Source organism: Pieris napi, chromosome 10 (genome assembly GCF_905475465.1).
Source record: "Pieris napi chromosome 10, ilPieNapi1.2, whole genome shotgun sequence".
Taxonomy (NCBI): domain Eukaryota; kingdom Metazoa; phylum Arthropoda; class Insecta; order Lepidoptera; family Pieridae; genus Pieris; species Pieris napi.
Genome location: NC_062243.1, coordinates 11,652,117 through 11,677,330, shown reverse-complemented (window position 1 = coordinate 11,677,330; position 25,214 = coordinate 11,652,117). Strand labels below are relative to the sequence as shown.

General features: G+C 33.9%; 1 protein-coding gene across 4 annotated transcripts in view; it reads right to left on the bottom strand.

The window, feature by feature from the left end:
• LOC125053171 (transcription factor Sp9) overlaps nucleotides 1–25,214 on the bottom strand; it is a 94,528-nt gene that overhangs the window by 33,552 nt on the left and 35,762 nt on the right. Inside the window, exons 1-2 of one of the 4 annotated variants that reach the window (XM_047654400.1) lie at nucleotides 7,124–7,299; nucleotides 395–436 (exon numbers count right to left, since the gene is read on the bottom strand). The exons of 1 other annotated variant lie outside the window; for it this stretch is intronic. In XM_047654400.1, coding sequence (XP_047510356.1) covers nucleotides 395–436; nucleotides 7,124–7,198 — 117 coding nt within the window. In that variant the 5' untranslated portion in view covers nucleotides 7,199–7,299. Of the gene's footprint in view, nucleotides 1–394; nucleotides 437–7,123; nucleotides 7,300–25,214 lie in introns of those variants that run through there. 2 more of the 4 variants (XM_047654401.1, XM_047654403.1) reach the window with 2 other exon arrangements.

Below are 25,214 nucleotides of genomic sequence, written 5' to 3'. Positions count from 1 at the left end.
AGGACCCTAAGTCGAATTGGTTCGGAAATACTTCTGTGGGCAGCTGGTTCCACATAGTGGTGGTGCGCGGCAAAAACTGCCTTAGAAAACGCTCTGTTGTGGAACGACGGACGTCGAGGTGATACGGATGGTATTTTGTATTTTGCCTTGACGTCCGAAAATTAAAATTAATTTAACTTCTTTTTTGACGTTTATAAGTGTACTTGTTTACCTATATGAATAAAGTTATTTTGAGTTTGAGTAACTTAAACGTAAGGTAATTTTCCTATTTCCCTAACATAGATAAATGGTTAGCCAAAAGTCCCAAAAAGGCGTTTACAGTGAGGTTATGAAACGCATAGATTCCCTGATATTAGTGAGTACTAAGTAATTGTTTAGAAAATTTAGTACTTACTAAGATCTTCATATCCTTGTGATCCGCGTTGTCGATACTAACCTAGAAAGAAAAATTGTATCAATAAAATTTTGTATAAAAGAAAATGTACCTACTATGAAATATCTTTAATGTTTGAGATGACTAACATCCAAATATTATGGCGATGCAAGCAAGGGAATTAACTCGATTAAAGAGAAAAGCTCCTAGAAAGATCTGAGATAAACAATAGTTGTTGCTGGAGTCGTCGCCAAAGTCAATGATGCGTTTATAACCAATTGATAAATGTCTTCGCGTATGCAAGATAATAAGTAAATAATGGTATTCAGCGCGAAATTTTCATTCATTGGTAACGCGAAATACAGTATGACAGTTTGCACAATAATTTAATTAATAAATTATAAACATATCTTTTACGGTAATGAGTTCACAATACGCAAATAATCAAAGGATCAGATGAAGGTCTATTCATGAATAAAAACTAATTAGAAAGCATCTAAAAAGTTAATATCATAAGTCCGAGCAAATTTAATTCGGAACGTTTTTAATTATGGCAAGAGTCGGTCGGTTTCGGCGCCGAGCGGCTGCCAGCCCTGTAATTATGGGCCCCGTAATTGCGAGACCTCTCCTCTCCCTTCCCACCCGCAACTAGGGTTGTCGACTGTGCTATAGAATTTCAAATCATGGTCAAAAAGCTTTGAAAACGATTCTGTTAGCCATAGACTAAGACATAGACTAAGACTTAGACTTTTACCTCTATTTTTTCCTAAGACGTATTTTATTATTACATTAGTAATTTACGTTAAACTATAACTGTTTTGAGCTTAAATAGGCTAGATTACAGGAGTCTTAGACTTAGCTCTCTCTTCCTAAACAGACAAGACGTCTTTTATCACATACACGTCAATTAGAGTAAATAGCGTAAGTGGACTACGTGGTTTCTTAGATCCTAAAAAAGCCACCAGTGAGTAAAGTCACCAATTTTATTGATTTATTTTAATAAGGAAATATGACAGACACATCACAAATACAAAATATGTAGAAAGTTTATACAAAATAGGTATGTATTTAAATAATGTCCTTATATTGATTCACAAATAAGTATTTTTCAAATCAACACACCTAAAAAAAATAGTAAAAAAATAAACGCCACATTGAACTAAGGCTCATTCAAATGAGTTTCCTGGTATTTGTAAGACCAAGAGACTTTAGAAAGATTGAGACCTATCTAAGTATGTCTATGTTAAGTCTCGTATACCTTTTATCTAATACTTATCTTTATACTTTTTATCTTTTGTCTAATAGAGATTTTTAATATCTAATTTAAGCTGACAGCCCTAGGTCTAGTCTATTACCGCTGAAACAAGAATGGGATAGCGACAGAATTAAACCATCAGGGTAACGTTAATTTTTGGTAACAACTGATGAAGGACCAAATTGCCTTGAAATTTTCATCTATTTTCAAAAAGGCTAAATTCTAATTAATTACGTAGCATTAAAACATCTAAAGTCACCTGACCAAAGTAATAATTCGCCTCTTTATCACAGCATATACACAACGACAGAACATATCACAATTTGACAGTTCATTCATTAGCCTATATTACTGGTTATTTAAGTCATGGAGCCTGCAAATACCCAGGAAAGTTCTAGAAGGAGCTAGGCTGGCTTAATTAGCCATGACTTTACGCACAACGTACCAAATGAGCGTCTAAGTGTGGAAACTGAGTACACACTACATACTTCAATGTTCTTGACATTCAAAGTGGGTGAATATGTTTCGACGTACAATATGCGCGCGCGGTGATTACATTGCGTATGATAAAGATTATGAAATGATTCGGCTGAAAGAAAATGCGATGTTCCATAGAAATGGTTGGTAATATTCCGAAATTTTCCCCCTTAAGAATTTTTATACATATTGTACCTATTATACTTAATACTTTATATACATACTAGTGGACCCCACAGACGTTGTCCTGCATGATATTTCAAGCTATTAGGATATTAAAGTATGAAAGTACCGACTGCAGCGCTACCTGCCGGGCTGATTTGTGAATCTAAACCATTCACAGATCCCCTTGAACACACACAAAAAATTTCATCAAAATCGGTCCAGTCGTTTGAGAGAAGTTCAGTGACATACACACTCACAGAAGAATTATATATATAAAGATGTAAATAAATATATTTTTTTAGAGACTCTTCGGCCGTGGGGTTCAAGTGTACAGGTGCAAAGATTTAAATTGGCGCCTGGTAGATAGTACCTGTATTTTTAATTATTTATATTATGACTATGTAGGTTAAGAAAATTGTAAATACTGTACATTTTATTGTTATGATGACATTATTTATTTAATTATATTTATTGGTTATTTGTATTTTTTAAGATCAATTCAAACGCATTGTGGATTTTTAAAGATTTATAATAAACTAAGGATCAACTCAGGATCAACCAGAACATACTTAAAACCAATTTCCTAAATTGATGTTATTACAACATATATGCATCAGATGCACTTACGTAACCCGCCTTAAAAGGATTGTATTTAATTGTGATGACTCGACCGACATTATGATAATTGCCTTAAAGGAGATGTGAGGGAGAAGTTCAAGTCTCAAAACGTTTCAATAATATTTCGGGTACTCTGATATGACACACCGGTCATTCTTAGGGTCTGTTTCACAATGTATGTATAAAGTACCAAATAGCTATGTAACACATAAATTATTTGGAAGATAAATTGTGCTATTTGACATTCATCGGACTCATAACTTATGATGGACTTTATGTGACGAATAGCGCTATCTGACAGTCGTGAAACGCAACAATAGTGTTTATCCTACCAATAAGTAATAAATAGCTAATTTGGAACTTATGTAGAACTTATCTGTACATTGTGAAACAGACCCTTAGTGTTCAAAATTTAAATTAACACACATACACATAAAACACCAATTAAAAGTTTCCGTTTTAAGATATTTATTTCTTAATACGAACATTACAACATTCACTTGTAGAAAATATACAAATACAATAATACATTACGCTTACTAATTAATTGTTTATTGTTCAGTGTTACCTGTAATTTTATTTTTTGTTGCACTTTACCCTTAGTATTTCTTTCTCTTACTAGGGTTGCCTGGAATATATCGCTTTTGCCTACCCGTGTCATCCTTAATAATATATATATATGTTGCTTGTTTTTATTTGCAACATTACGAATTTTTATTCAAGAACAGTAACTTCTATAGTTAAAATAGGTTACACTTTATCCAGAACAGTTGACAATGATGGTAAACATAAATTTTACAAAATAAGAAAAATGTACACTTCTAATTTTAGTTTTTGCTTGTAATTTTTTTCCAAAACATTGGGTACCAGATAGGCGCTAGTGTTTATTCTCTTATACTCATGAAGAATTCAGGGAACCAGTCTTGCGATTCTGTAGCTCACTTTTCGAACTCACACAGCGGTTTTCGCATCGGCGTTCGCTCTCAAATCAGTCGTGAAGCAGTAATTTTATCTCATTGTCATTTTAGTGTGAGTTCGAAAAGTGAGTTACAGAATCGCAAGGCTGAACTCCTAGGTTGGTTTTTGCAGGCGGAATTTGGACAATTCTGATTTTGATCCTTGGGAATGAAAAAGGGACAATGTTAAATTCTGTTCAGAATATAATACGATCCGACCTCACTTTCGATATATGTTAGAAATTACAATGTACCTGCTTTCTTTTTAGTCCTTCAATGTATTTCAAAGAAATAAATAGCCTTATAACAAATAAGCTAATTGCCCGAAAATTCTCTTGCTCGTATAGGCTTACTTTGCTTATTTATACATTTAAAAAAAAAATACATATCAAGCTAATAAATCAGAGATCAAATATCAATTTAGGGCTGTGAGAGGACCACGGGCGGTATTTGTGTGTAATCACACCAATTAAATGTTTAATTCCCATTATTTCTTTGTCAAGGTGTGCTTTTGTTAAGATATTTAGCTTTTGTGTATCGTGTGAGCAGGCTTATTATATTTATAAAGGTACGTTATTTATATTTAATTACAGAAATGGTGAGCTTTTTTACTTAAAAAGAGAAGAGAATTTTCAAATGGGCTCAATGTAATTTTTGTTACTCAAGGATTTTTTGTGTTACACAAATAAAATAAAACATAATTATTGATTCGTGAATCTATTCTTGTTTTATTAAAAATATTTATTAAATTAAAATTGAAAATTCCCATAACCTTATATATATATATATATATATATATATATATATATATATATATATATATATATATATATATATATATATATATATATATGTATATATAATAAAATAAAAATATAAATTAATAATAAAATAAAACATAATTATTGATTCGTGAATCTATTCTTGTTTTATTAAAAATATTTATTAAATTAAAATTGAAAATTCCCATAACCTTATATATATATATATATATCTGGAGTCTAGTATAAGGAGATAGAAAAGGTAATTCTTGAATTATAAGCACATTCGGGATTCTTACAGTGTATATATATTATTTTATGCAATAGGAGGCAAACGGGCAGGAGGCTCATCTGATGTTAAATAATACCGCCGCCTATGGACACATTGCTAGAAGGCTCGCAAGCGCGTTGCCGGACTTTTAAGATTTGGTAAAATAATAAAACATATGGGGTTCTTATGTATATGCGTATTATTTTGGTATTAATTTGGTAAAGATGATTGTGAACATATTCTACTAAGTTGCGTATTTACTGCATATTGACGTCGGTTAGATGTTAAATATTTGAGCATTCCATTCAAACATTTCTGCCTAAATTATTAATGAGCAAATTAAATTTCATTACAGTTAGTACTCAAATATTAATTGCATTTTGTAAGTACCTATTACTTACATAATTTTCACATAAACTTGACAAGTGATTGTACATTTATGTACCTGAAATAACGGAGTGCCAAATAGTAAACAAGAAATGTACCTAAATCTAAAAATGGGAGGACGACAGTGAAAAGCATAATTAGCCCTAAAGGGGTCACTTTAAGCTACCTAAAGGTGGAAGACATATGAAGGCATCACCTTCGGCTGTCACATGACTAGGACCTAACCATATTTCACCTTATTAGTGTGAGGATAGAAAATTTGAACATCGTACTCCGAACTTACTTTGAATTTTCAAAGCATGTTTTTAACATTATTTTACCTATTTGTTAAATTAAAAAGATACTCATTCTGAGCCTAGAATACTGAAGATGCAAAACAATAAATCTTTCTAATGGTCTCATACATTCTGTAATAATTAAGTTCTCATATAAAAAATATTTTGTTTCTAAGAATAAATGTCTATACATTAGTTATCATTTGATACACCAACTGTGGAATCTTTTAGTTATTGGACTGTTAACATAATTTTAATAAAGCACAATAGACACAGATTACCATAGTGCATTTCCGTCTTACAAAATTAAAAGCTTGTAGCATGATAGTAGTTTTTAATTTTTATTTAAATTTAACCCCATAGACAGCGGTTTAAATAGTGGGCAATGAGGTCTTAATTTGTCTTCTTAATTTCTTTTATGCAATAAGAGTCAAATTGACAGAAGGTTTACCAGATGTTAAGTGATAGCGCCCATGGACACTGACATTGCCAGAAGACTCGCAAGTGCGTTGCCGGCCTTTTTAGGTCGTCAGCCATCGACAACAACTTATTGAAGTCACTGTCAATCGATTAATTTTCGAACTGACATGGCGCAATTTTTTTTGACATTACACTTTTTTATAAAAAGCTCATTATTCATCGTAGATTGTCATCTTCGATAAGAATGAATCGATATTTTATCGATGCCATTTATATGGACATTATTAAGCACAGTGCCAGACAATTTTAGATTGACATTGGGCGATATTTCATACGCGCCAACATTAAAGAATCCAAGATGTTTGTAACCAGCTAACAAATAACAGACAATGCAACTCTTGTGGTTTATGCTGTATCAATATTTGCATGAATATGAAAATTTCAAGCGTCAGTTGTTTTAAACTAAGTAAAGTATATTACTTTCCCTTTGGAGTAGACTCTTGGGCCGTAGGGTTCAAGGGCACAGGCGCTTATTAAAGATATAAGTTGGCCTCCGGTAGATAGTACCGGTGACCCCAGAGCTGGTGCTTTCCTCGCTCGACTAATAAGTATCGCAATATAGAGAAGAAGTGCTGCCAGCGTTAGAGGTACGCTGCCACACCAAACTTTTTAAATTTGTTTAAATTTTCTATTCATTACTTTTAATGATTATTATTTATTATTATTATTATTATTATTATTATTTATTATTAATGTGCTGTAAATAAATTAATTCTTACATTAAAGTTAAGTAAGTTATTGTTTTTAGAATCAGCTAAGACAGTATCAATCAAACTTTGTTGTTTTTTTATACTCTGTGCATGAATTTTTATATTAAATGAGGTTTTATTTACGAATACCAAAAACCCGCCCAATTACATTCTTTGTCTATAATTTTCCTGTTTTGGGATATTGTTTGTGATGTAAATAAAGTGTTTTTTATTATATTCATTTATTTTACGTAAAATAATAAGATAGCTTCTACGGCACATCAGATGAAAATAAAACATAGTATGTATGTATGACTTATCTTAAAATAAATTAACTAATCTTTACGTTCTATGCGTATGTTTAACACTTTAAAATTATTTATATTAACGAACCGGTTACAAAAATCCACAGTTACCTCGTTGAAGTAATTATTGTTGACATTATGAGGCACGGGGCCGCCCCCGTGCTGTTGATAGTACGCACAATTCATCACTGCTCACAGCACACGCGGAAAATCATATCAAGAAAATCCTTCCGTACAATTAACGCGACGAATCGATGCCGCGGCCGAATCTCGCCTACTAATTGTAGGGTTCGGTGGTTGAGTGAGCTCACTCAAGTCTCGCGTCCCTTTCTACGTTGCGCGTGTTTGCGTACGCTTTGGGCGGGCCGCGCAGCGAGGGCGGGCACTTCAAGTATAAACCGATAACGCACATGTAATCAAGCTCTTTGAACTTAGTGTTTGTCGTTGGGATTGTTATTTGTGCTGATTAATTTATCATAAAGAGACGCGTAATAATAATCCAGGCGTTCATACCCTACCATAAATGGGTATGGTCTGCCCCAGATGACATCCGTTTCTAAAAAAAAAATATTCGGTGTGCCAATTCCTCACGATATTTTTGAAGTCCATTAACACGATGTTTCATCAACGGACGTCGAGACTTTACACGAAATTCTACCCGTATGACCTCAACGTCCGTCATTCCACAACTGAGCGTTTTTTAAGGCAGTTTTTGCCGCGCACCAACACTATGTGGAAACAACTGCTCACCGATGTATTTCAGAACCAATTCGACTTAGGGTCCTTAAAAGGCCGGCAACCCACTTGCGAGCCTTCTGGCAATGTGAGTATCCGTGGGCGGTATCACTTAACATTAGATGAGCCCCCTGTCCGTTTGCTTCTTGTAACGTAAAAAATAAAAAATTAATTCCATTGGTGCACAGCCGTGATTCGAACACAAGACCTTATGGATGCGGCTCACTCGTTTAAGACACTAGGCTAACACTGCTAAAAAGATGTACTTTCTCATACTCTCTCATTTTTTAATGATAACGAGTTGGTAGAGAAATAATACCGCCTAACTTAAATATGAATAGGCTTAGTTTACCAAGTTACCAAGTTTGACCAAGGCATGATTCATATCGGAGCTAGACAGGTACGGAGGCGTGGCGAGGAGGATCGAAAGATTTTCTCCAGAATCGAATCCAGTGTCCTCCAATGACCATGACAACTAAGCCACCAAGTTGTTAACAAAAATCAAGTTATATTTATTTATTTATTTATTCATTTAATTATGTATACTTGTGAATGTGAATGAAAATATTAAATGCCTAAACAACGGTAGGTATATTAAATTATTTAAAGAATAGTCTGATAGTCACGGTAGCGATATTATGTATATAATAATATATATAAAATAAACAAAAGATATCTATATTATTTATAAAATAAATAAATGTCTAAGCAGATTACTTTGAATTAATGTACCTAAATCAAAGCAGAGCAGTCTTGGCCTAGTGGCTTCAGTGTGCGACTCTCATCCCTGAGGTCGTAGGATTGATCCTCGGCTGTGCACCAATGGACTTTCCTTCTATGTGCATTTAATATTCGCTTGAACGGTGAAGGAAAATATCGTGAGGAAACCGGCTTGCCTAACACCGAAAACGTCGACGGTGTGTCACCTACTTGCCTATTAGATTAACAAATGATCATGAAACAGATACAGAAATCTGAGGCCCAGACCTAAAAACGTTTTAACGCTACTGATTTTTTTTACGTAAATCAAACGCAATATTACGCTTTAACTAATTACATCAACGAACAGTTTTTTTTTAGTGAGATTTCCCATTTCTTAATAATATCAGCTGGGATATAAAGTTTCACTAAAACTACACTGTTTTTCATTGTACAAAGGTTATAAATGTTTCCGGTTTGTAATAAAGTACGCGTTACCCTAGGACTATTATAAAAATTGATCCATTTTTTACATCCCCAATCTGTGCGTGGGCGGATACGTTTCGTATGACAGGATGCATTTTTGGAACACGCAAATTGTTTGATACAACAGATGTTTTGAAAGATTTGATTTGAATTTACCTAAAAGGGTAACAACGAATTTTTTCATTGGTCAGTGATCGAATGTTGTCTCGCACGAAAGCCCTGTCAGATCTAATGACATCGAGGCAGAATACGAAATTCCACCCGTATCACCTCGACGTCCGTCATTCCACAACTGAACGATTTTTAAGGCAGTTACCGTGCACTACAACTATGTGCAACCAGCTGCCCACTGAAGTATTTCCGAACCAATTCGACTTTCAAGAAAAGAGCGTACCAAATCTTAAAAAAACGCACTCGCGAGCTTTTTGGAATTGAGAGTGGCATGGCCATAAAAAAAAAAGAACGACATGTACTAGCAGTATTGAATGGAATCGGCCCATAACGCAATGAAATGTTAAATGTAATATTGTGTATGTTTGAATATGTATAAGAAATGAATTAAATTAAATGATATATAAAATACTTGGATCCAGAAACAATCTAATCCAAGAGTATCTTGGTCTATCATCGTATTTGTTAGTGGAAAATTTCTTCGGAAACCTAAAGCAAAGCAGTAGCCGGATCACTGAAGATAAAAATACAAAAAATCTGAATCGCTACACCTTACTACCTTAGATTTCTGTATCAGTTTCATGATCATTTGTGAACCTCCTGTGATTGACACACGCCATCGACTTTTTGAGTCTAAGGCAAGCCGGTTTCCTCTCGATGTTTTCCTTCACCGTTCGAGCGAATGTTAAATGCGCACATAGAAAGAAAGCCCATTGGTGTACAATGACTTTGTACAGTATAGTCCTCCTCCAATCTCTATCTGCATTTATCTCCCAATCTTCCTCACCTTCCTTTGATCTCGTCAGCCCACCGTGCAAGACCCCCCCCCCCTTCTTTTCTTCGTGGCCCTATCCACCTTGTTACTCCTAATGACCACTAAAGATAGCGCTTAAAATTTCTGCGTAAATTTTAGATAAAGAAATAGAAGAAACTTTAATTACAAGCTGACAAATGAGTTTGTTAATGTGAACACACATCAGGCGACAATAGATTTTCGCGATAGTTTTGTGACTAGTTCTTAAATGATAGTTATTAGGTCGCAGAGGGCGACGCGTGCGTTCATAATTATTGTAATCTGCGCCGGCGCCGCTCCCGCTGGGTACGCCTTTTCTATTATTGTTCCCATTTTAGGATTTCATCTAGTGTTTATTTCTTTTCTTTAAATTAATTTTAACGGAATTCGTTCTGCGGCTTGGGTTTTATAAACGTTCAACGAACATTTCACATTTTCATTGTGATTTTAGTTGTTCATCATAGACTGAGTTATTCTTTAATGGTACATACCAACCGGAAAAAGAAGAGTGGGCATGCCAAAAGGATGGTGATGACTTAATAGAAATATCTTGTAGACAATTGGCAATGCTAGATCCACCTGGAAAGGGTCGGAGGAGCCCTTGAAGAGGGATCCATACCCACGGGCGAGTACCATTTTATTACGAACATTTATAGTAATTACAAACAATACTACTAACAACGAAATGGAAGTTAAGATTATGGAAATAAAACAAGGCTTTATTATTATTATTTATACGTTAGTGAACTTCTTGTATTTGCTTTATTAAACCAATTTAAAGCCTTTTTAAGATGAGAATATGGGCATAGTTTCTTCTAAGGTACTTCAATTATTAATAAATAAAAAGTCGTTTAGTTTCAAAGAAAGTGCTACATTCAGATTGATTAATTATAAAAAACACACTATCAGCCATATAAAAATAGGCATGCAAATGTCATAATAATAAGAACAGTTAATATATAATTAATATAATATAAATGTTGTAAAAACTTTTGGTCTAAATACGGTGAGTATTAGAAAAAAAGGAACTCTCGCTAAAGGAACCTTGCTTTTAAAAATTGATTGCAAAATATATCATATTCAATCCACTATTATTAGAGATATATATCTAAAAAACGCCATCAAACTATTTCTGATATTAAAATATTTTATTATTTGTTTAAGAAATTCCATATAAAAATTTGAATAACACGCGATTCAACGCGTGCGCATCTGTCGTCGCCGCCCAAATCCGCCCAGTTCTGGACGGCTATAGTCACCAAATATCAAATAACATGCCCCATTACTAAACAACGGGCATTCCTTTGTTACTATTATAAATGTTATAAAGAGTAATTGATGGTTACGAAACAGTCACCCGTTTGCAATTTTTCATAACCATTCGACTATAGTCTATTATTTGATTCTAAAGAAACAAAGTAATAATGAAATAATGTAATTTTTGAAAAACTTAGCGGTCTCTTGACTCTCTTTTTTTAGGACATTAGTGGTATGTATTTGTATTGTCTAACGTGGCTTTCGAACAGAAATACTCACAGCAGCGAGGTCGCTCCATGAAACCTGCGAAATGCCCTAGAAACTTCTGAGCTTCGGAGCTAGGCTGTCTTATATTGTCGTAGACCAAATGGGGGTGGGCAAACTGAGTCCACACTACAAATTTATTACTAAGTTTTTAATATTATGTGATAATTAGTATGTTTGAGCTTGATTTCTGAGAAATATTAATACATTTAAACGTCAACGTACTAAGTAACTATACAATCTTCTTAAAATTTGAAGACCAACTCGGGCTTGAAAAATTTATTGTTAATCACTAATCAGATTATTAGAGTTTTAATATTATGTGGTAATTAGTATGTGTTTGAGCTTGATTTCTGAGAATTATTAATAAATTTAAACGTCAAAGTACTAAGCAACTATAAAAATAAATCGTAACTCGTTTAGTCCCTAGCAAAGGGTGCTGCAATATTACACCGACTTCCGGCGCTTTCATGCACGGAACATTGTTGCAGTGATTAAAGGAAGTCTCATTTCGTGAAAGTCCTGTTACCCCTTAGAGACATATTTTTGTCACCTATTAATAATATTGTTATTCAATTGTTGGTTTTAATAATAATTTTAATATATTATTATTAAAACAAACAATTATCAAGATGTTATTCAATATCGAAATTTTGTCGTATAATATAGATTATAGAATTGTTAAATAATTTTAACATTTTCGTCATTTACCTATCTTATTGATTGCTAACAATGCTACCGTCTTGCTGATATCAAAATTGGATCAATTAGAAGATTGAGTGGAATAGAAAAATGACGTAGTCATGGCGGCCGCCAACAAATAAAATCTAGCATAGAAAATTTTAAAAATAAAAAAATTATCAGTGGCTCTTTAGGTCTGGGCCTCAGATTTCTGAATCTGTTTCACGATCATTTTTAAATCTAATAGGCAAGTAGGTGATCAGCTTCCAGTGCCTGACACACGCCGTCGATTTTTGGGTCTAAGATATGTCGATTTCCTCACGATGTTTTCCTTCACCGTTCGAGCAAATGTTAAATACGCACAAAGAAAGAAAGTCCATTGGTGCACAGCCGGGGATAGAACCTTAGGGATGAGAGTCGCACGCTGAAGCCACTAAGCCAACAGTACATAGCAAATTTACTCGTTAGAAAAATCGCAATTTTAATTTTTCAGCCCGAACGAAGCACCAGCCTTTTACTCTGAAAATTCTAATAAATATATAAATCGTTTAGTTGAAAAGAAACTAGTTCATTGAGATCGATTAATTATGAAAAAATCTAATTAGTGCACACACCTACACATTTTCGTCATAATGTATACATGATCTATTATTATTATTAGATACCGTGCTCATTTTGTGTTAAAAGTATTTATTGAATGAACTTAACGTTCAGGGATAATCTCTTGTCAAATAGGCAAAATATTGTCGAAATTTTATTCAAAACACGTGTGATTCCGATCTTTTTGATACAATACGCTCCTTTTATAGGATCAGCGCGTTGAATAGACATTTGACGAGCGTTTCCTATGCAAAATTCTCTTTTATCCCGGAACAAAGGCAAATCCGAGTTCCGATATTCGCGAAAGTATGGTGTAACTTGAAGTGTCAATCATTATCTATTTTGTTATCGGATTAGTGACACTTGAGTGTATGTTTTGGTGTGAACTTCAAGTGTTAAATTTTAGTAAATATTTATGTAATAAATTAAAGATTTAACTTCCAGACCGAGCCATTAGTATTTTTCATATATTATTGTCGCTGAAAACGGGCAAGAAGGAAGGAAATATTTGATGTCTCTTTAGACATAACAAATTGTCACTTGGTTGTCATATATTTAGGTCTAAAGACTTTATTTTCTCAAAAAGACAAAAAATGTCACTTACATGAGAATAATACTCTAGATTAACATACCATTGTAGTCGTTCTTAAAATAATCACAATAAAATATTTAAAGATTCAGAAATTTGTGTTTCATAGCTGTAACCTCCGATCTCTTTGGTCTGTTTTACAAAAAAATTATAAAGTTTTAACTTTAGGTGATACTAAGTTCAGAGGGTCATCTATTTCCAAATAAAATAGAAAATAAACAATTGAAAATCGAGCAACGATCCATTTGAAACAGTTTCTATATTAAAAGATTACATATAAGTCGTCAATTATAACTATCAATACAAAAAAATACATTTAAATGAAAAGGTAAGGTAATTGAAAAAATCGCTTCATTCATTCAACTGCACTGCAGGCTGCAAATAGACGATTCGGGTTATGGCAAAATGAACCAGCAAACCCGTGTAATAATGGTGTTTCCACCCCGTAACAATAACTACATAATAGTCGAGAGCTTTTACGAGCTTTTGTGAGCTTGTCGATGCTTCTTTGCGTTTTTTGTTAATGCCATAACTCGTGTTTTTATTGAATGCAAACTGGATATATTATGTTAAACAATTTACGATATGCACCATATATTGTATTAGGAAATCTGGCTTTCACTATATAAAAAGAACGTAGGCGCATATGCTGTTTAAAGCTTAGGTTTCCTAGAAAAGCGGTGCCGTTAACTAACGGCCGTCATTTTACAGTTGTCAATAACGGCCGGCTTTACTTTTTAACATAGTGCAAAAAAGAATCATTTTCGCTCATCCAAGTCAAGTTTCCACTCATTGTATTAATTAAATATGGGCACGGCTACACGCGAAAAACGTTGAACTAATGTTTATCACCGTTATTTGACGTTACGGTGACATTCAACGTTCTCTAGAAAACCTACTCTGATGTTATTTATAGACAACGTTTGGGTGACGTCACCCACCGTTACATTACGGCCGTGGCACCGCTTTTCTAGGAAACCTAAGCTTAAGAGTATGTGAATGTTATTATAAAGTTACAAGGACTACTTCGTTAACTGATGTATCGGGATGGTCTCGGGGAGGAAATACAGTGGAACTCCATCTGTTTCTACAGTAGAACTCCATCTGTTTCTACAGTAGAACTAAAGGTTGAAGGAAGCATAACTGAGCCAACCAAGTGCTACAAATACCGCTGGGGTGACAGAGTCAAAGAGCACCTTCTCCACATGAAGTCCGGTACTACATTAAGGACGCAGAACGTAGAGCTTGGATGTTGCACGTTACGAAGTCCAACACATGTTTTAGGTTGACGAGCCAGCGGATTTAGCATTAAAAGCTCGCAAAAGCGACTTGTTTATTACGACTTTGGAAGGCAATCTAAACGTAGCTAGTAAATTCACATAAAATAAAATTAAAGTATGTTCATTATGGAATATAAGATACAGGTCGTTAAATGTGAATCGGTGGACATCCCTACTCATGGGCAAAGAAGACAGAGGGTGTAGGCCGAGAAAAAAATCCGGCGTAATAACTCTCGGTTCTCATCATCATAATCATCATACAAAATAACTATGGCAAACAACACTTATTTTAAAATTTTGCAAATTAATTAGAAGTAGCCTGTACAGCACTAGTCCCAGGCCCTTTTATAAATCTATACTAATATTATAAAGAGGAAAGGTTTGATTTTTTGTTTGTTTGAAATGAATAGGCTCCGAAACTACTGGACCGATTTCAAAAATTCTTTCACCGTTGGCAAGCTACACTATTCCCGATCTATATAGGCTATGTTTCATTTAAAAAAATAGGGATGCTTACTAAAACTTGAATAATCAAACCCAAGATGTAAAAAAATAAACAAAAAACTTCCTTCAATCGTGTGCGCTGCGAAAACTTTTAATGATAGAACAAAATGATGTATTACAATTTTTCATCACAATCTATAAACAATGTCGCGACAGCATGTCTCTATCTTTTATAGTTACGTCACAATAAGCGTCCTTTTATTAATTTTTTTTTATTAAAATACCACCGCTAGGCTTGAAGGCAAAGGCTCTTTATTCGTACCTAGGTATTGATCCTTATCAAAATAATTACCAACGTTTCACATAAGCTACAATTTAATGGCATAACCACCAAAAAAGCATGGTGGATTGGTGTTCTCCTGCCGTTTCTCTTGAATAGTTTACTACTATGTAATATAACAAAAATCTTAGCCACAGCAACGCTTGGCCGAGTCTACTAGTCTATATATATAAAAGAAAGTCGTGTTTGTTACAACACTTATAACTCGAGAACGGCTGGACCGATTGCCATGGTTTTTGATTTGTTGGATTTGTTTCCGTCCCGAATAACAGAATACATCTTAAAAAAAAATGAAAACTCGATATTTGTAATGAATTGTCATTTCAATAGATGCTGATTTGTTTATTACATGTCAAACATTTGTTGTCCAATCCTGTCAAATAGTGTAACAACTATTATTTTTTTTGGAGCTTATGGCCTGGTTGCTGAGATCTTTAAGCCACAACTTTATTTTTTTCTGAAGACATCATGTGTGCGTTCAGAAATTTATTTTTTGTAAAATGTCTACAAAGTTCAGGTACTGTTATATTTGTTTGTTTTAGACATTAATTTTCGAAAATTATTTATTAATTATTTAATTTTTAATTCCCGAAAATAATACCTAAGATTTATTTTACAGTAAAAACATAAAATCATCGGAAAGGAATGGAATTTAGGGAATAAAAAATCAGTTGGTAAAGGTTTTAAGATTAAGGAAAAAAAATCTACAGGTTAACAAAGTTAAAAAGTTCAAGTTAAAGTTATCTTTTTTTTCCAATCTGCACAACATAGTTTTCAATAATTTTTTTCTGACATGAGTTTGAGGTACTTAATTATTATTTTTTAATTATTTTTTTAATTCTCATTCTGTATGTATGTTTTCATCATCATTCATCATACTAAAATACTTTTTGGTTTCTATCTATATAAATATATTATTTTGTATCATTGTTTTACGTTCATCAAAGCCTAAATTAGTTCAGCTAAAAAGTAACACGACATTTATAGACTGTTAGGCGGTACGAAGTTCGCCGGGTCAGCTAGTATCATATAAAGGAGCTTTAGTGCGTTAATATTTTACTTAAAAAGATTATAAAATCTTTAAATCATAATCCACAACGTAGAACATAAAATTAATTAATAGCATTTATTTCAACTAGAGATGATGTGATACGGACAGACGCGTCGCCGCTCAGATGCCCGTTGTTGAGATAAAATTAATGGCAGCTATTAAACCGCGAAACACTCTACGGAAGACTTCATTAATTTTCCGTAACGGATAACGCCTCTTAATGTCGGAGAATAGATTTATTAAGAATTTTGTGTAATATGATTGACCATGCAAGGGCGGATTTAGTTCGCGTTTCGTGTGTAGGTACTACACATTGAATAGATATAAAATGCGAAATCATTACAAAAATAAAGAATTATAAACGATAAATTTTATTTTAATTATTTGCATCGGTACTTAGTGTAGAATTAATTCCAAGAATTTATTATATTCTTCCACGAAAATATTGGTTGGAAAATCTCCTAGTACAGTAAAGTTGTAGTGGTTATAAGAAAATATATACACCAATATACCCATGGCACTACAACCTTTTAGGTCAGGGGCTCAGATTTCTGTATCTGTTCTGTGATCATTTCTAAATGGCAAGAAGGTTGGTTGATCAACCTTGTGTCTGACAGGTCGTCAACTTTTTGGGTCTAAGCCATGCCGGTTTCCTCACGCTGTTTTCCTTCACCGTATGAGCAAGTGCTAAATGCGACCCTACGACCCTATGGATGAGAGTCGCACGCTGAAGCCACTAGGCCAACACTGCTTTAAATACACCAATATCGTGTAATATTCGTAAATTCCGAGGTTTTACTAAGACTATTTATCGTTCTATTACGAATCATTAAAACACTTTCTCAAACATTATTCCCAGTTTTTGAGTAAAGGTACATAAATAAAAATCTTTCATCTTTATAATATTAGTATAGATAATCTACCACCAATTAAAAAATGTTTTTGTAAAACAGAAAACAATTAAAAAATAATTTGTATCTACTTTAATTACAGTTCTCGTAAAGTTTTAACATGATTCATTAGTCTTACTCTCTATTTCTAGAGATATAAATAAAGGAGATGCCATTCTAAATGTTATAATCAGAGATTCGAGGCTCTATAGTCTATAATTAAACAGACTACATCAGCAGGCTTAGTATGTAACTTCAATTCAGTTTTGAATATCTGTGATATATTGATATTTCCACCTAACCAAAGAAGATGAGAGGAAATATTTGAAGGCTTTGATTTTGTTTAAGCAGTAATTTAAAATATTAAGTATTTTTTGTTGTTTCAAATGTTAAATTTCAGTTTTTTTTATTTTTTTTGTCTATTAATGTACTTATTCATTTCCTATTTCATATATAATGTTTATCTATGTAATCTGTTTTGACTTTCTGTATTGTCTAAGTGTTTTGTTTTAATTATAAAAATAAGATTTGTGTTTAAGGTGTGCCGGTTATCAGGATGCTTTCCTTCATTATATAAGACAGTGTTAAATGCGCACGTCAAAAGTACGCACGTAACGTACGCTAACATACATTAATATGTATGTATGTACTATAGCTGTAAGATGACTAATTCAAAATCATTTATTCATATATGTAACACAATGTACACTTATAAACTTCAAAAAAAAAATTATTTTTACATTTACTGCCAGTTCTTAAATCAAGGGCGTAGAATGGAAGAGAAGAAGTGGCAATAAACACTCCACCACTCTTCTTAATCGCCAAGGGTTTTTGTTTTACACAACGTTTGTTAGGAGCTGCAACCATTACACCATGTTTCACAGAACATCTTAAGTAATAAATAATAATAAAATAAATTAAAAATAAGTAATTCCATTTCAGTTTTACAGCCTTCAATAGGGAAAAGGACAGACAACATATGTTTCTAGTCTAGTTTCTGTGAAACCCAAACAATTATTGTTCAACCGTGAATCAAACCCCCTCGCTCTAGTATCCACAAGTACACCACAGAACTAATTAAAATGCTTACATATTTTCCGGGTGAACGCATCACCATTCAGCCATGAAGCTAAATAAAATTGAAAATCTTCTACACATAAGCCTATGTAAGAGGCAAAACATGAAGACTATCAACAAAACATAACTTGGCAAGAGCGTTCGGCTATAAATCAGCACTTAGGTATTACCTTTTCTAGATAGAGATTTATCCCGTAATAATATGTTGCTTTTCACTAAATCAACGAATTATCCAGTAGAACAATGATTAATCGGTTCTGTTGAAGGTGTAATGATGGAGATTGCTGTTCTTTAGGCAGCCAAAATATAGCCTTGAAGTGTGCTCTATGATTATCTAGTTTATATATATGAAACAGGGACTTTAAAACATCAGGATGAGTTGAACAATTAAATAGATACCTTTTTTACTATTTAATTATCATAAGATATTTTTAAGCTGTATAATATGTAATATAACAGTAGGTATCACTGATTACATAGCACTTCTAAAATCTTCTTGCCCGCTCTACGCCCTTGTATTGCGAACTGGTAGTAAATGTAAATTTAGAATAAATTTAACTTGGTACCTATATGAATAAAGTTATTTTGAGTTCGAGTTTGACGTCACCGCGCCTATGCGCTGACATTTTATTGAAGTCAGCCTATGTAATTTAAATGTATATGTGCGTAATTAAATCATGATTTAATTCTAACCTATTAACATTTTAAAACTGAATGATAAGCGAGTAAATCTACAATTATTATTAATTTATTTTTAATTTATTATTATGAATTTTTTTATTAAAACTGCTGTAAAATTATATGCATTTAAGACTTTATTATTTTATTTAAAATAAAATTTGACACATTTATATAAAAGCCATAAATCAGCAATAAACAAAAAAAACAAAAGACGAACGATGACATCATGAAACGAGTCACCCTCAACCACCAAAAGATCACAAGACTGACAACTATCACTTACAAACGCGTGCTTAGATGCTTTGGCCATATTGCCAGGAGACAACTGAATAGTCTCGGATTGACGGCAGGAGTTGGGGTAGATCACTACCCGTAGGTCTGGTCAAATAAAGACAATTATGGGTATAAACATCTCTTATTCTACACAAGCCAAAAATAAAGCAGCAACTCGACGTATAGGGCATTTCAAGACAGGCACGAAGACGAAGGTACACATTCACCACGTCCTTCGCCAGTACTTAGACATATACTAGATATTGTAAGATAGTATAAATGCTATCTTACTTACTCTGCTGTATCTGAAACACTAATTGGCCCCCAAAATGTGAATCTTCCAGCGCTGTTCTCTGCTACCCCCCACTAATTCCTGGCTTTCAACTGCTAGGTTCCCCTCCACTCTTCTCTCCAAAATCTTACAATAAATATATATATATAGATACAAATAGAAGATCTATAACTAACTTCCTCGATACGAACATTACTAGTTATTCCTCTTAACTGCAACGATCTTTCAACAGCAATATTAAACGCAATTATTGCAAGCGGAACGCCTAGATAGGTATTTAACGATTAACTTTAATCAAACGCTATCTTCAATTATAATTTTCATAAAAATATCGCTTATAGGAAGTCTTTATTGAGATTGCGACTCCAAAGAGGCGTGACTATTAACTTGTTAGAGAATTTGAATAATGCATTGGTCTAATGCAGTTGATAAACGAACCGCTGTTGCTATTGAAATTTAGAACAGTATATTTAAATTCAATATTATCAAACTGTTTGACTTATCTTATTGGTCTTTCAACTAAATTGTCCTGTCGCTGACAATTAGACGGAAAGAGACAAAATTGTACTTAAGTTCAAAGACTGGTTTTTCTGAATAAAGGTATTGTGTAAAATATGTAATTTAAAATTTCTTTAATAATATAAGTTTAATATATGTGTAAATGCAGTACAGCGAAGGAACAAACGTGTCCATACTAAGACGGTGACAGGTAAAAAATCTTCTTTCGACACTTTGTTATATATAACGGCATTCTGAGTTTTTATCGACATGTAACACGCAAAGATCCAGAAAGTTTAGAAAAACTTATCGTGACTGCAAGAATAGAGGACACCAGACTGAGAGAGTTCAACGATGATGTGTTAACCAGTAGTGCTTCAGCTTTCGCCATCTCTGCCAAAGGCAGTAAGAGTAAGAGTAAGAGTTAAATGCGCACATAAAAAAGTTCAATGGTGCAGCGGTGATTCGAACGCACAGCCTATCAGTTCAGAATCGCACGCTGAAGCCATTACGCCATATGTAGCATTACATCTATTTTCATTAATATTCTACAATTCGAATTACCAAATAAATTATTGTTAAATTAAATAATTACCTTTGTAAATGAAAGAAAGAAAAATCTTTATTATACATAATAAAAAGGGTATTTAGTTAAAAAGAAAGTAAACTGGACACAGGATTCCCTGTGTCGTGGGCTTAACTTATTTCAGGTGTCGTAATAATTTCTACATAACACTTACAATTTTATAATTAAAATACTGTTGCACAAGAATACTTTTCAGCTCAGGACAGGTTGAGAAGATGTTGCTTAACAGGTTCACTGTCCAAGCATGAAAGTGGAAATACCCCTCACGTCCAGTTAGTTGCGTTTTTATGAAAAAATCTCACCAAATTTGTCACATTTTTGCATCTTACATCACTATAAAAAATATAATTGCCGGGCCTGTATAGCCTATGGGAGATACCCAGCACTTTTTCTCAGTGATATGTCCTCGGCGACATTCGCAACTATCCCGGTACGTCCATAGCTCTAAAAAGCCTAGACGTTGTACCTGCAAGCAGACCACATGTGGACTGTGAACGTGTAGAGCTTTCCGTCTAAAGACCTTATATGGTCTAGGACAGTGAATCTGTTGAGATTGTTAGTGATTAAGTTTGGAATCGTTCGTAAATATTTTGTTTATAAGTGGTTATATTAGTCACATCCTCTACTATATTTACTTCAACGATTTAAATGCGATTCTCATCAGAGCTACAAAAGCTTCTACATATCTTTAAGTCACTTTCATAATCCCCTGCGAATCACTGCAATTATATGCGAGCCACTGAAATAAAAAATACTAAACTATAATTGTAGCTCTAACAGCGAAAAGAATGTACAATCTGTCTCCCATAGCGTCTGGCGATTGATAGCACAAATTCCGCAGAATCCCAGTTTGCATACACCTCACACATCATCGTTCATATTTCAACGATAATGACAGCGGTTTGCGTGATAATAATTGTTATTACAATCCACATCTGCTATTATTTTATAATTGAGGCCTTTTCGGTTTTAACCCTACAATTATATCGAGTGCCTCGAGCCAAAGCAAGATGCATCGGCCAAGTTTGCTCTCCCAAATAAATACCGCTACTAGATCGGGATGATTATTCAAAAAATACTATATTTGTCTCACTCATATAAAGTCAAAATCATTTATTCATATAGGTAACACAATTTACACTTATGAAAGTCAAATAAATATATATTAAATGCTTCTAATTTTACATTTACGGCCAGTGCTCAAATCAAGGGCGTAGAACGGAAGAGAAGAACTGGCAATAAACTCCCCGCCACTCTTTTTGATCGCCAAGTTTTTTATTTTACACAACGTTTTTAAGGAGCTGCAACCATTATGTTCCACATGACATCTTAAGTAATAAATAATAATAAAATAAATTATAAACCAAGATTTCTCCTCTATCAGCAGGAGGCATATAGGGTGAAACAAAAGTATTAATACCAAATCAAATAACAGCTGATCAATTTGGCACTTTGCTTAAAATAAACATGATAAAGTATAAGTTTACTAATACAGTTTTATATTTAGTGAGCCGTGTTGGCGACTCTCATTCCTGATGTCGTAGGCAAATCCCCCGGCTGTGCACCAATGGACTTTCATTCTATGTGCGCATTTAAAACTCGCTCGAACGGTGAAGGAAAACAATGTGAGGAAACCGGCTTCAAAAGCCCAGAACGTCGACAGCGTATGTCAAGCACAGGAAGCTGACCTTCTTGCCTATAAGATTAACACATGATCATGAAACAGATACAGAAATCTGAGGCCCAGACCTAAGAAGTTGGTAGTGCTATTGATTTTTTATATACCAATTTTAAAATATTTTTGAGTAAAAATAAAAAATTATGTTTCTTGATGGCAGTTAGCATTGACATCGACAAGCACTTGTAGTAAACTTATTCTGAGTTTGAATTGAATTACTAATTTATTCAAAGTCAAGATTATTTATTCATTAAGGGTTCTCTTATGAACGTCACCAAAAGTACATATTAAATGCTAAATGCTTCTAATTTTATATTTACTGTCTGTTAACTAAAATAAAATTAAAACTATATGTTTACTATATTAACTAATTTCGTTGACATATATAAGTCAAAAACACATACATAATTCCCATTTTAATTACTCTATCGAATAAATGATTTTTTTTTTGATATGACAAAACATTAACTAAGTAATTTAAGCGACCATAGTGCATCAAACAAACGAACGACCAAAAACGCAAATATATTTTTGATAAATCATTAATGGAATTAATATCCTCTCAGAATGGAGAGTTGATTATTTATTGTGAATATTAGTCAATTTTTATTTAGTCAAAAAAGTGAGGGCCGACCGGGCCAACGCCTGCAATTAACTTTGCTAACCCTATAATTATGGACAGTAAATTTCTGAACGCGACTTGACCGCTGTTCTTATATTGTTCTATCTGCGAGCTTATTGGAGATTAGTTGATGTACCTATATTGTGTTGTGACTTGATTGAATAAATTCTTCTGAATGTAACATTTTCTTTTGTATAATAATTCATTAGACGTTTAGAAGATAAAGTGAGTGTATTAAGGTTTAGACATAGACATAACATTTATTACTAACGATTACACACAGAAATACACAAAAATAATCAAAAAAAAACAGAAGAAAAATAACAATTTTTCTAAAGAATAAAGTACATTTTAAGTGTGTAATGTGTGTGTGTTGTGGTTGTAACTGGACTTGGCTCAGCATTATGCTGAGGAGCAGATGTATTCCACAGCGCTAGTCATTCTGCCAGAGAACACAACAGCGAGTTTGCGCCTCAGACGCAAATCAATTAGTGTTACGACAGTGGTTGTAGTTCTTCGCACTGATCTTCACCAAATCTTACATCCAAAATAAGTTGTAATAAGATAAATTTTAACACACCTCTATGCCTGGGTTCTAAATCAATTTACCAGTAGTAATTATTACGAGTTGTTATGTAAAAATATATTTTATATTTTTTTAATTGCATGCGTTTTCTTGAGTGCATTATATCGCATTTTTATTCTGTACTCCCCAACGATTATCTATGTTAAATAAAACGTCGGTTATTTTTAAAACTGCTTGTTATCTATAACAATTTCATCGTTCCATTAATAAGGCTAATTATATGGGACACTCTCTGACATTTACAATTGCTTCAATTATGCAGGTGTTGGCTGTCATATCAAACTCCGTAACAATGTATTTCGAACAAGATTTAGGTTTTTGGCGATCTTTGACCCTCTTGTGAATGAATACAATAATATGACACGGTATGTTTAGTCGTGATTTGAAACCACAATAGAATTTCCGCTGTGACTCAGCAATTCTCGGCCATTCATGCTTGTACACATGTTTCGATACTAACACCAACTAATAGGTTAGAAATCTTAAAGGATGATTCACGGTACACCGTGTCGCGACCGGGCCGGGCCTCGGCCGGGACACGTCCACCGTGCGCCGGCCGGGACAGTGGTTCATGTTACACCGGGCTGTTTGGGTGTACGCACGTACGTGTTTGGACGACTATATCTGTTTTTGTCAAAAAAAAAAACAAAAAAAAATTTAACCTCACTAAGATTTGACGTTGACTGCTCTGCGGGTGCCCGGGCGCCTACGTTCATGTTACGACGTGCCGGGGCCGGACCGTGCCGGAGCCGGGAAACAATACCGACATTACAACGCCGTGCCCCGGCCGTGCCCCGGCCGAGCCACGGTCAGGCATGAATTACTTCATACAAAAGTATATCATTAATGTTAGACCGTGCCCCGGCCGGGGCACGGCCCGGTCGAGACACGGTGTAGCGTGAATCAGCCTTTAATCTATTCGATTCACATTGATACTTTGTTTAGTAATACAAATTTGAATATGGAATAAGCAGATATAAACGTAAAAAAAATAACTATATGCAGAGTTAAAAAAGGTTTTAATTTTGTTCCTAATTCAAAATTTCGTTGGGAAACACTGATGGAATTCCGTGAATTAATTTAATTGGATGTAACCTTTTGCCTTGTAGATATAAGAAAGGTTATATTTTTTATTATTTCCAAGTAATAGGCAAAAAAGTATTTCTACTAGACTGACTAAACAAAATTGACCCACAAAAATCCATAGAACAGGTTATTGCTCGTACCGATTTTCGTGTGCTGCGGTGTTGTTAATGCAAAATCCCATTGGTGAATAACGGAGCTTCATATATCAATTCTTTTTAAAAAATATCATCGTAATCGGTCGAAATGTACCAAAAAGAGGACGATCAGGGCCGCCGGCCGCAAAGGCGACCTGCGACCCACAATTTGCATACAATACTAGGCGTGGGCGGGCGCATTCTCCGCGCGTGCCTACATCCTCGCTTACATTACTCTAATATTTCCAAATGTTTCTTTGTCTTGATGAAAGAACACGTGATCTGCTGAAGACGTTCTTTGATAGTTAAACTCTTGGTAAAACTTAATAAATGTCTGAAGCGATAGAGCTAATATTATTGAATGTGCCTACACATATGTGATGTTAGTATATCAGGTAATAGTAGTCAC